Source organism: Brassica napus, chromosome A2 (genome assembly GCF_020379485.1).
Source record: "Brassica napus cultivar Da-Ae chromosome A2, Da-Ae, whole genome shotgun sequence".
Classification (NCBI taxonomy): Eukaryota; Viridiplantae; Streptophyta; class Magnoliopsida; order Brassicales; family Brassicaceae; genus Brassica; species Brassica napus.
The window spans coordinates 251450-263178 of NC_063435.1; the positions used below are offsets into that span (position 1 = coordinate 251450).

The 11729-nt window shown below is 36.8% G+C and overlaps 3 protein-coding genes across 3 annotated transcripts; all 3 read left to right on the forward strand.

Moving 5' to 3' along the window:
- The first annotated feature begins 1022 nt into the window (after positions 1-1022).
- On the forward strand, positions 1023-5498 carry LOC106422624. Its single transcript, XM_048747149.1, has 12 exons — positions 1023-2189; positions 2311-2445; positions 2539-2683; positions 2772-3071; positions 3166-3406; positions 3491-3657; positions 3744-3854; positions 3955-4006; positions 4098-4207; positions 4293-4421; positions 4512-4601; positions 4893-5498. Exons 1-12 carry the CDS (start codon positions 1078-1080, stop codon positions 5418-5420), a joined length of 3120 nt encoding a protein of 1039 aa, XP_048603106.1. The 5' UTR covers positions 1023-1077; the 3' UTR covers positions 5421-5498.
- A 304-nt stretch (positions 5499-5802) lies between these two features.
- LOC125581528 (pectinesterase PPME1-like) lies at positions 5803-7665 on the forward strand. The gene is made up of 5 exons (XM_048747151.1): positions 5803-6102; positions 6205-6480; positions 6726-6932; positions 7166-7404; positions 7483-7665. Exons 1-5 carry the CDS (start codon positions 5899-5901, stop codon positions 7646-7648), a joined length of 1092 nt encoding a protein of 363 aa, XP_048603108.1. The 5' UTR covers positions 5803-5898; the 3' UTR covers positions 7649-7665.
- A 1318-nt stretch (positions 7666-8983) lies between these two features.
- LOC106422702 (probable pectinesterase 50) lies at positions 8984-10664 on the forward strand. Its single transcript, XM_013863481.3, has 5 exons — positions 8984-9301; positions 9376-9654; positions 9764-9967; positions 10063-10301; positions 10391-10664. Exons 1-5 carry the CDS (start codon positions 9098-9100, stop codon positions 10548-10550), a joined length of 1086 nt encoding a protein of 361 aa, XP_013718935.1. The 5' UTR covers positions 8984-9097; the 3' UTR covers positions 10551-10664.
- Positions 10665-11729: the final 1065 nt, after the last annotated feature.

Consider the following 11729-nt stretch of genomic DNA (forward strand, 5'->3'; position numbering starts at 1 on the left):
CGATACACGACAGCGACAAAAACAAACAACTAGATAAATAACACGTGCATGAATATTCTCTTTCTTTATATTACCACTAGCTTTTCCAAAATTCCAATCACCGTTCAGTCACGTTCGATGTAGAAACAAAACCTTTTACTTTTCACAGATGACACGAAAAGAAATCCTGATAAAATTATTTTATATCATTTGATATACGATCCGGTTTTGTCCACTACGAAGCATGATCGCAATATGTCACTCGCATGCCTTTCAAAAATGCTTTTCTTAATGTTCACTAATCACTACATTACAGCGCATTGACTTGATACAAATATGCCAACACAGCTTTGCGCACATATTTTTAACTCTTGTAATAACAAACACACACAACATTGAGTTAACTATATGCAAAGGTTTGGAACAGAACTCAATGAATATTGTATCAATGACGATAGATACTTTTTGATAGTTCAGAAAGTACCAAACGAACTTGATTTCTAAGTTACTGAATAGTGACATATTCTCACAAACTCTATGTTTGTCAACTTGTGGGTTTGGTTATGATTTTTGTCCACATTTTCATAAATATTCAATGCACGGCATGTTTTTTTCTGTTAATTCAATACTTTTGATATATCGACTTCTCCGCCACCAATTCATGTACTTTTCTTGCGATCTTTTTGGTTTTATATCAATGCTTGCGCTGGTTTCTCATTAGGAACTCGATCAGAGATTGTCTTTCCTTCTACAATTTTTTTCTGATTTATCTACTATGTTTTAAGTACAAATGCATCATATAGACGTGTTGAGAAAGGTCAGAAGGAAATTACATACTTGGACCAATTAATGAGAGTCTCGTGTTTATGTACGTGGGAAAATAATATAGATACAATTCTTTATTTCTTTTATAGCAAGTCCCCTTCTTTAAAAAAAAACAAACAAACAAAAAACAAAAGCGGGAAAGTTATACTATTCAGGCGAAGAATAACTTTATCCTTCCGTCCAAACAGAGTGCTATGCTATCTCAAGCACATCGATTTGGGAGGGAAAATCAATTTGGGGGAAAGGGTTTTGCTTCCTCTCCTCTCATGCGCTATGAAGAGAAGACATAGCGATAAAGTCTCGATTCGTATCCACAACACCGGCCCACCGTTGATTTCTCGCTCCACCGGTTCACCCACAGAGTCACTTCACGTCGAATCAGATCGTCCGTACACGATTGGTCGAAGTATAGCTAACGGGTCATGCGATTTCGTCCTCGATCATGTCGGAATCAGTAGAAACCACTGCCAGATTCTATTCGATAGCCAAAGTAGCAAACTTTACGTTTTTGATGGTGTGATTCTTTCGAATTATTCAGGTGGGTTTAGTCAATTTTTCAATGAGGTGGAGAAGGAGGGTTTGAGGTTTAAGGTTTCTTTGAATGGTGTGTATGTTAATCGAGTTAAGGTTAGGAAAGGTAGAGTTCAAGAGGTTTTGGTTGGTGATGAGGTGCTGTTTGTTTGTGGGAAGGAAGGGTTGTGTTATAAAGATGGGCGAGTTGGTTTTGTGGTTCAGGAGATTTGTTTTGAAGGGAGAGATGCTTCTGTTTCCGAAGGACATTCTAGGGGGAGTTTTTCTAGTGGGAAGAGAAGTAAAAGGGTTTTTGCTCCGATGGAAAATGAAGTCAGTTCTTTGGTTTCTGGGGTTTGTGGTCGTAAAGCTGTTGGTGGTGTTGTTGAGAGGTTGAACTCTCTTGTAAGCTATTGTAGACATGTATTGAATAGTGATGATCCTGTATCTTGCCTTAGGGTGTCAGATTCTGGAAAAGAATGCGTGTCCTGTTGTACAGGGTTAAGGTTAAAAGGAGGTATAGTGGCTGATAATAGAGAAGTCAGGAGTGATGAGGAGAATCATGAGATTGGTCATGGACAGCCAAGCCTACAATTACATTTAGGTAGAAGTTTAGCTGTCTCAAACTTGTTTAGCCAAGTAGGAAGTGACGGTGGGGAGAAAGAAAGCATTTGCGATATTAGTTACATTAATAAGGAGAGAAGCTATCAGTGTTCTGTACAATCACCTGGGAAGAACTTTTATCTAAATCGTCTTCAGTATATTGAACATGACCCAACTGGTAGTCAACGGGTGGTTTCTTTGCCAGAACTTCTTCACCCTGTGGAGAGTATCTCACAAATCTTTGTTGCAACATTTACGAGTGATATCTTATGGTATGTCAAGAAAATTATCTATTTCTTTTATTTTCCCTATTAGTCTTAACAGAAGAATTGGATTCTATATCCTCATTTCTTCCCCATGCTGTTCAAGAGTTTGACTAAGCTACATCAATAGGTTTCTTACCGGCTGTGAGATACCTAGTCATTTGCCTGTGACTGTTGCATGTCACCATGCTGAGAGATGTTGGAGCTCAAGCCCTGATTCAAGAACTTCTGCTCCTTTGCCAAATTACCCAAATGTAACTATGGTGTACGTAATACCGAAACTGATGCGTTATTATTTTTCTTGTTTGTTACTAATACTTCACTACCTCTTTTCTAACGAGTTTTTACCTTGTCTTAGGTTTCCACCATTTCCTGAGGAAATTGCATTTGGGAAAGATAGAAAGAACCGAGGCATTGCTTGTCATCACCCCAAGCTGTTTATTCTGCAAAGAGAAGATAATGTGCGTGTAATTATTACGTCTGCAAACTTAGTAGCAAGACAGGTAAGAATGTATATATACTAATGAAATGAATCATTTATTCAGAGAGTTGTATCATAATTCATTTTCTAATGGTGATTTCCAATTCCAGTGGGATGACGTGACCAACACAGTTTGGTGGCAAGATTTTCCACGAAGAGCAAACCCTGATTACTTATCCCTTTTCAGCCATTTCAAAAAGGAAACCAATCGTGGTTTAAGTTCAGATTTTGGTGCTCAGCTAGCTGGATTTGCTGCGACACTTTTGTCTGATGTTCCAAGTCAAGCCCATTGGATTCTCGAGTTCACAAAGTACAACTTTGAACACTCAGCAGGTCATCTTGTCGCTTCAGTGCCCGGAGTTCATTCTTATAAGCCCTCTTATCTTACAGAATCTGTTCGCTCAAGCACCGTGAGTAGCTTCATTTGGATTCTCTGTTTAGTTCATGTTTTACTGCTTCACTTAGTTTGATTGTGTCCTGACTAATCTATGATTCTTGTTTCAGGCTATCAATGAAGAGTTTCTAGGATCTGTTGAAGCGTCTGTCGTTGGCCTAAGTTACCTTTTCCGTTCTACCAGTGATTCTACAGGAGCACAACTGAAACGACTGGCTTCATATATTAGCAGAACCCGTGAAAATTCTTTCGGAATGTTGGAACTTGTTATGAGAAGAAACACCAATGTTCCTGCTGACTTGAATGCTGTGAGCGTCCTTGTCCCTAATCCTAATGATGATTCGAGAGACGGTAAGTAGTTTCATTTTGTAGACGGTTTATGTGTCCTTGACATGAAATTTCATTCTGTGACTAATACAAAGTGCTTTGTGACAGAGTTTGTCCAGCTAGGCTTTTTGCCGAGGAATATTGCAAAATGGGTTTCACCTCTGTGGGATATTGGGTTCTTTAAATTTGTGGGATATGTGTATCGAGATGAAGTCCTTGCAGCTGCTTCTTGTAGGAGCAACCAGAAGGTGCAACTGATGCTGCATGTATTACATGTATGGTATACTCATTATATGTTAACTATATACTTGGCATAAATAGGCTATGGATATATCTGATAATCTCTCTTTACTTTTTTCAGGGAGTGTCCATTTCAGAAATGTCAAAGTTGATTCAACCACATCATGTTGTTGCGTTGTGCTCGTTGATTGCTTCACTTCAGAGATGTACTGGCATTTGGAGGCTACAAGAGGTAAGTTTGATGGCTAATAAGAACAATAGAATTGTGCTTTCAGACCCTTGAGTTTTAACATAGTGTATCAGTCTTTAACTGTGTGATCCTCTCCTCTAAGGTGTTAGGCTGTTACAAGTGGCCTGAATCTCAGGAATCTGATTTTATCTACAGTAAGTGCTTTTCCAATAGTTATGGTAGACAAATACCTTCAACAGTATTACATCAGGATATTAAGTTTATAGATTTTTGTTTTTTTAATAGGTGCATCTTCGGTTGGAGGCTCAGTAACTGCAGGATTTCAAGCTGATTTTGCATCAGCTGCTGGTAAAAAAATGTTACAGCATTTTGACTCCCAGGAGTCTGATCCTGAGGTACGGTTTTGTTTCGAAACACCCTTAAAAGATGTCACTACAAGTAATATTGTGCATGAAACGTTTGGTCTATGTTCTGTATCAGTGGGGATGCTGGAGTGCTAGGGAGGAACGAGAAGCTCCTTCCATTAAAATCATCTTCCCTACCATTGAAAGGGTGAAGAATGGCCTGCACGGTGTCATGTCTTCAAGACGTCTGCTCTGCTTCTCCGATGTAGTTTGCTAACTTTGCATAATTAAGCCTTTGGAATATGATTCAGCAGTAGTGTGATTGAACTTCTTTTTTTAATATATTATTGTGCAGAAAACCTGGCAAAAGTTGAGATATAACAATGTGCTTCACGATGCAGTTCCTAATCCTCAGGACAGAGTAGGACACCCGATGCATATCAAGGTAAGAGCTAATGAGAACTTTATACTATGACATACTATTAATGTCTTTATTACAACAGTGTGTGTGGCTAATGTTCAAAAAATAGTTAATCACTTTATGTGGGATTATTAATCAGGCGGATGTGTAAACCGATTTTTAAAAGAATCAATATAGAAAAATCGTTTTGTTTAGGTCCGATTTGCCGATTAGGCGTGCTAGACCGATTTTTAAAACACTGTGTGACAATAAAAGACTTACGAATTGGCCAAAACTGACTCTAACACAGTAGTAAAACGTCTTTATACTGAACAGGTGGCTAGAAGACGCTTCACCTCTACTGGTTCAGGGTCTTCTTCATTTGGTTGGGTTTACTGCGGCTCACATAATTTTAGTGCAGCTGCCTGGGGACAAACCATTTCCAGATCCTCCAGGACCAACCAGGACCAGTCTTATAATGCCACTAGATCGGTCAGTAAACTTCGTGTGTGCAACTACGAGCTCGGGATTGTATTTGTTTTCCCTCCACCTCATGAAGAAACTGACTCAAATGATGGGTCTAAAATTGATGACATTGTGTTGCCGTTTGTTGTACCGGCTCCAAAGTATGGATGGAGTGATAGACCGGCTACAGGTTTGGCTATGAGGGAAGCTTTGGCTGAGTTCAGGGAAGGGTCTAGAAGTGTCTTTGGAGAAAGTGAAGTTGAGGAAGTAGAGGAGGAAGAAGAAGATGAGGCTGAAGCTGAAGGAAGAGGAGAGTTTGTTGTAGAAGAAGAGAAGCAAGAAGAGAAGGCTTACGCTGAGGCGTTGTGGAGCCAGGTCGAGTCCTCCCTCAGCTCCTGAAAAATACTTACATATGTAACGTGTAAAAACATTTGTTGGGATTATAAAGGGTAAGAAATAAAAATGATTTTTCTCATTGTCATCTTTTTGGTCAAATAAAACTGATTCTTTAAGTTTATTATGTTTTCTTGATAGGTGTAAAAGCACATATATATACATCTTTTAACACTATAAAATGTATATTTGAGTGGTTCGTTTTTTATGTGACGTCTGTGGAATAAATCTCGTTGACACAGTATAAATATTCAAAAAAACCACATTAAAAGTTACAGGAGAAATAATAGCGAGATATAAAAATGGATAACCACAAATAATAATAGCAAACAAAAAAATGAAACTCAAAATTCTCGGATCTTTGTAACACTATATATACCTCATGGCAATCTTCTCATTAAACGATTCCGAAAAACAAAATAAGAAGTAAAAAGAACAATAAAACCAAAAAAAAAATTATTTTTTAATAAAACAAAAATAAAAAATGGGATACATACATGTGTCCATGTTATTAGCCATGGTTATGGTGTTTGTTACTCCGATGGTGTTGGCAGATGATAACACACCAATTCCAGAGGCCAAACCTCAAGCGGAGCAGTGGTTCAAAACCAACGTAGCTCCTTTGCCTTCACGTAAAGGTTTAGATCCTGCTCTCGTAGCTGCTGAGGCTTCACCACGTACCATCAACGTATGAAACACATTAACCTATAACTTTGTCCCCAAAAAATAAACAAATCCTTATATAACCATAGAGATTCTTGACTACAAAATTTGAATGATGCAATCACAGGTGAATCCAAAGGGAGGTGAATTCAAAACACTAACCGACGCACTAAAGAGCATTCCTGAAAAGAACACAAAGCGTGTGATCATCAAAATGGCTCCTGGAGAATACAAAGAGAAGGTCACTATCGACAAAAAGAAACCCTTCATTACATTAATGGGAGATCCCAAGGCCATGCCGGTTCTTACATACGACGGTACTGCCGCCCAGTATGGAACCGTAAATAGTGCCTCTCTCATTATCTTATCCGACTATTTCATTGCCGTCAACATCATCGTTAAGGTATATATTAACAACTATGCTAATGGTACTATAGCAGACAAATCACACATAAACTTAAAAACATGGTTAGAATAGGATATTTAATAACAGGAAACAACTAAAATTTAGATATATTATACAAATAACTGAAAATTTCATGGTGGCACTTGCCACCTTCCTGGCTAACGTACTAGCTAGTCCAAGTGGTCGTCAAAATGAATTATTCAAAGAATAATCTTTATATATTTTGTTCTATATATACGTAGAACTCTGCACCGAAACCAGATGGTAAAAGGAAGGGAGCACAGGCCTTAGCTATGAGAATCTCCGGGAACAATGCGGCTTTCTACAACTGCAAATTCCACGGTTTCCAAGATACGCTTTGTGACGATGCTGGAAACCATTTCTTTAAGGATTGTTACATTGAAGGGACATTTGATTTCATCTTCGGAAGTGGAACCTCTATGTATTTGGTACGTTTACCTTATTATATCCCATCTTTTACATTCTTAATACATAGATTATGGAACCTTATGATAAGAGGCGATAAACAGTTTTAGGTCAATTTTAATAAATAAAAATCTCAAAAATTCCAAGGCCATATGCGACTGTAAATGTATAATATACTTTTTTTAAGTTTAGGGGCAAATGTAATTGTTTCATAGTTTCTGAAACCTCTTGATATATATGATGTTGATTTCAAAAGGACACACAATTGCACGCGGTGGGAGATGGTATTAAAGTGATTTCAGCGCATGCCGGAAAGAGCGCAGAAGAGAAGAGCGGATACTCTTTCGTGCACTGCAAGGTAACTGGGGATGGTGGTGGAATCTATTTAGGTAGATCATGGAAGAGTCACCCTAAGGTTGTCTACGCCTACACCGAGATGAGCAGTCTCGTCAACCCAACCGGATGGAAAGCAAACAAGGTGGCCGCACATGACAAGTAAGTCCCATTCTCACTTTACTTATGTTGTGATGATCCATATAGTCTGGTTTAAAATGTTTTTTTTTTGGGGGACAGGACCGTGTTCTACGGAGAGTACAAGTGCACAGGACCAGGATCACACACAGCCAAGAGAGTTCCATTCACACAAGACATTGACGAAAATGAAGCTAACCGTTTCCTTTCCCTCGGCTACATCAAAGGATCCTCGTGGCTTCTCCCACCTCCCGGCTTTAAGGTTTAATATTAAGCTATTCAAAATATGTATATCGGTGTATTTTCTTTTCCAAGAGTCCTATCTCTTCTTAGTTGAGAGACTTGTGTAGTTTGGTTTCATTACAATAAAAGACGGTCTCGATTCAGTATATTTTATTAGTTGTCTCGAGAATTTAATTTTTCATATTTTATATATATATATATATATATATATATACAGGAAAATAAGATAATATTATCAATTTATTGTTTTTGGTCAATTTATTCTCACGTTCCTAGAATTGTATGTGTACGCCATTATTATTGCGAACTTGCGGTCTTACAGAGACCATACATCCTATGCCAAAACTCTCACAATTCTGCTAAACAAATCGGATATTCTCATGGTAAAAAATAAAAAATCGGATATTCTTACCACATACATAACTGCATAAGACGACTACATATAGTTCATACATATTGTGCATGCATATTTATGCATGTCAAAAGATTATATTCCATCCGTTTTTTACGCATATATAGTAAGAGAATATATTAAATTTTGATTACCAATACATTATTTTTGTAATTAACTATTGCTCACAATTTTTAACCAATATAATTTTAATAAACACAATTATATTTTATACAGTTTACAATTGCAATTCACTGAAAATACATTTTTACAATTATATTGTAACTTTACAGTGTATTAACTAAAATATAAATCTATATAGTTTGATATACTTATCCTCCAAAACTCACTTATACAGTTATATACTCTACAGTTACCGCCTACAGATATTTTGATATACTTTTCCTCAAAAATTCACTTATACAGTTACACTCTACAGTTAGCAAAAATGTGTTTCTTCAATCTTTTCAGCAAAATGTTATTTCACTAATTTTCCCTTTAACACTGGTTTTCAATTTTCCGCAGAACACTATTTTAAATTATTGTTTTTGACAGAAAACTAGAGAAACCACGTTATGATGAGCAGTTGTACATGCAAATGTGTTTGGAAGATTACGTAATCACATTCTTTTTGTAAATTACATCATCGTTAGGAAATTATGAAATCGCAACTTTGGTGATAATTGTGAATATACGTTTTCGACGAAAATTATCGACTTATATAATAAATTTATTAATAGAAAATATAATAATAGAGTTCTTGCTGAACATGCTGACTTTGCTACCTGTAAATTTGCCTTAATTGGAAATGTAGATGACGATAGATTAATTTGCTATTTTAGTCAGATTTTCAGAAATACTCCAAGAAACATAAACCACAAACGAGAATAGTAAAAGTTAGATTTGTCCGGTCAAACATCGATGAGCAAGACAAGTATATAAACCCCTTCGATGCTTCTTCGTTTCTTCAAAGTAAATAAACGTGAAAGTTTTTTTTTTTCCTTCGGTTTTCTTTTTCATTATTTTCTTTTATTTTTATAAAAGAAAATAATTAAAAAGTACAAAATATCATAACAACAAAAGATGGGTTACATTTCGCCGTCCATAGTTGCATTTATAGTCGCATTTATCTTGCCCGTGGTTCTAGCCACCGATACAGCGCCGATTCCAGAAGTCAGAGCCCAAATCCCCCAATGGTTCAAGACCAACGTTGCACCCTATTCCCAAAGAAAGGGAACTCTAGACCCTGCCCTCGACGCTGCTGAAGCTGCACGAATAATTGTCACCGTAAGCTGCTTAATCTTCACAATGTATATTTCATTGTAGGTTATTTCTAATGGAAAGTGAAAATTTCATTGTAGGTTAATCAAAAAGGAGGTGCCAACTTTAAGTCAATAAACGAAGCGATCAAGAGCATTCCGATAGGAAACAAGAAGCGTGTGATCATCAAGTTGGCTCCAGGTATATACACGGAGAAGGTCACGGTCGACGTAGGTCGACCATTCGTTACATTGCTTGGTCAACCTGGTTCACAAACGGTCTTAACCTACCACGGGACGGCCGCTCAGTACGGAACCGTAGAGAGTGCAACTCTTATTATCTGGTCTGATTATTTCATGGCAGCTAACCTCATCATTAAAGTACGTAAAATATATATATTCGATCTACGTATGTTATGACACTACATTAAAGATTACTTGCTATACTAAACTAATGTATGTGTATATATTTTATTTTGTTATTCTATAGAATACTTCTCCTATGCCAAAACCAGGCTCACAAGGACAAGCTCTAGCTATGAGGATTAACGGTGATTATGCAGCTTTCTACACCTGTAGTTTCTACGGTTTTCAAGATACTCTATGCGACGACAAAGGCAACCATTTTTTCAAGGACTGTTACATCGAAGGAACCTATGATTTTATCTTCGGAAGAGGAGCTTCCTTGTACTTGGTAAGCTTAAACTAATATTACATATATCTCTTAACATATAATAATTGTATGTCTAACACGTTTAACGAATATGTATTCGTAAATAAATCAATTAGAACACGAAATTGCACGCTGTTGGAGACGGATTAAGAGTGATCACGGCACAAAGCAGACAAAGTAACACCGAACAAAACGGATACACGTTTGTGCACTGCAAAATCACTGGAACCGGAACCGGAATTTATTTGGGCCGGTCTTGGATGAGCCACCCCAAAGTCATTTATGCTTTCACAGAGATGACCAGCGTGGTCAACCCATCTGGCTGGAGGGAAAACTTCAACCGCGCATATGACAAGTAACATTTCACAACATCTCATCCACATATATATAAGTCATATGTCAATTACACGGATATGATATATTATGTTGTCTAAATTAATGCAGGACGGTCTTCTATGGAGAGTACAAGTGTTTCGGACCAGGGTCACACCAAGAGAAGAGAGTGCCTTACACACAAGATGTTGACCAAAACGAAGTTAGGCCTTTCCTCACTCTTGGTTACATTAAGGGCTCCAAGTGGCTACTTCCTCCTCCTAAATACTGATTAATTTCTTTAAGATAAAAATATTGATTGTAACAGTCCTTTCGGCGAAATGTTCCCCATCTTTTATGTTGTGTATTTCTTGAGATTTTAAAATTCAATTCATTCGTTTCAGTTTTTCCTTGCCCGTATCGTAAGTTTATGGTTTTATTCGTTACTTATCTACAAAATCCTATAAGTCTATGATATAAACCTAACTGAGAAATACTGTATCTTGAAACGATACCTATTTTTTATATGAAAAACACGATTGTGATTGTAATAATTTATCAAAACTTAATTAAACTATGTTCACAAAGACGCATGCACACCATTCAGGCACTCATGACTTCATGATATGTTTGACGTACCCCAACAAAAAGATAGAGTCGGTCCATCGGCACATGATATGTTTTAATAAGCATTTTGATTGTTATTATTTTATTTTAATTTGAATAACAAGAATTTTAACTATGTTTTTAAACTAATTTCATTTCTAGTCACAAATTACGTATACCTTTTCATCTCTTTTTTTTATTAGTTGGAGTTCTAGTTGCAAATGTTATGTTTTGATACTCTTTGTCAATCATGTAATCTAAATTGATATAATTTACTAATTTAGGTTATATGATTAATCAGAACGAGATTCGTGCACAAAATTAAATTGATCAAATTGAGTAAGACTACAAGGTCAAAAGGAAAATTAAAATTTTGGATAGAGTCGACAAAGCCGCCGAGTAGCCGCGTCACAGCCAGGTAAGCAAATAGTCGCCATCCAATTAAACAGAAGGGCACAGGATAGTAACTTGTGTAACGTGCTTGGGCTGACTATGATTCCGAATCTGGTTCCTACGATTTTAAGACCACCCGATTTTTCAACGGTTGAGATTGTTTAGAAGCACTAGTACGACATTGTCACGTCCGCAGGGAATCGCGCCCTGAAAGTCGACCTACTCCATGTTTTCCGCATCTTCCCCACGATACAAATTGATGGTCAATTTTTATTTGTTTCACGTTTTGTTGAAATAAATACACAACGTTTTCTTATTAATTTATTTATATTTTTTACCAATTTGTCAAATTCCCAAATTTTGGCGAAATGTTCCTTAAATGCCCTTTGAATAATAATTATTTCAGATACAGTTTAATATTCATCATATAATCGCGAGGAATTTCTTATACTTTCACCAAAAGAATATACAT

What these genes read in the sequence shown, in the direction of transcription:
- LOC106422624 (XM_048747149.1), top strand. Translation starts at nt 1,078, where the DNA reads ATGAAGAGAAGACATAGCGATAAAGTCTCGATTCGTATCCACAACACC. An exon ending in TACCCAAATGTAACTATGGT is followed by an intron (nt 2,446 to 2,538) that starts GTACGTAATACC and finishes ACCTTGTCTTAG; the next exon opens with GTTTCCACCATTTCCTGAGG. An exon ending in AATCTGTTCGCTCAAGCACC is followed by an intron (nt 3,072 to 3,165) that starts GTGAGTAGCTTC and finishes TTCTTGTTTCAG; the next exon opens with GCTATCAATGAAGAGTTTCT.
- LOC125581528 (XM_048747151.1), top strand. Translation starts at nt 5,899, where the DNA reads ATGGGATACATACATGTGTCCATGTTATTAGCCATGGTTATGGTGTTT. An exon ending in CTTCACCACGTACCATCAAC is followed by an intron (nt 6,103 to 6,204) that starts GTATGAAACACA and finishes ATGCAATCACAG; the next exon opens with GTGAATCCAAAGGGAGGTGA. An exon ending in CCGTCAACATCATCGTTAAG is followed by an intron (nt 6,481 to 6,725) that starts GTATATATTAAC and finishes ATATATACGTAG; the next exon opens with AACTCTGCACCGAAACCAGA.
- LOC106422702 (XM_013863481.3), top strand. Translation starts at nt 9,098, where the DNA reads ATGGGTTACATTTCGCCGTCCATAGTTGCATTTATAGTCGCATTTATC. An exon ending in CTGCACGAATAATTGTCACC is followed by an intron (nt 9,302 to 9,375) that starts GTAAGCTGCTTA and finishes ATTTCATTGTAG; the next exon opens with GTTAATCAAAAAGGAGGTGC. An exon ending in GAGGAGCTTCCTTGTACTTG is followed by an intron (nt 9,968 to 10,062) that starts GTAAGCTTAAAC and finishes TAAATCAATTAG; the next exon opens with AACACGAAATTGCACGCTGT.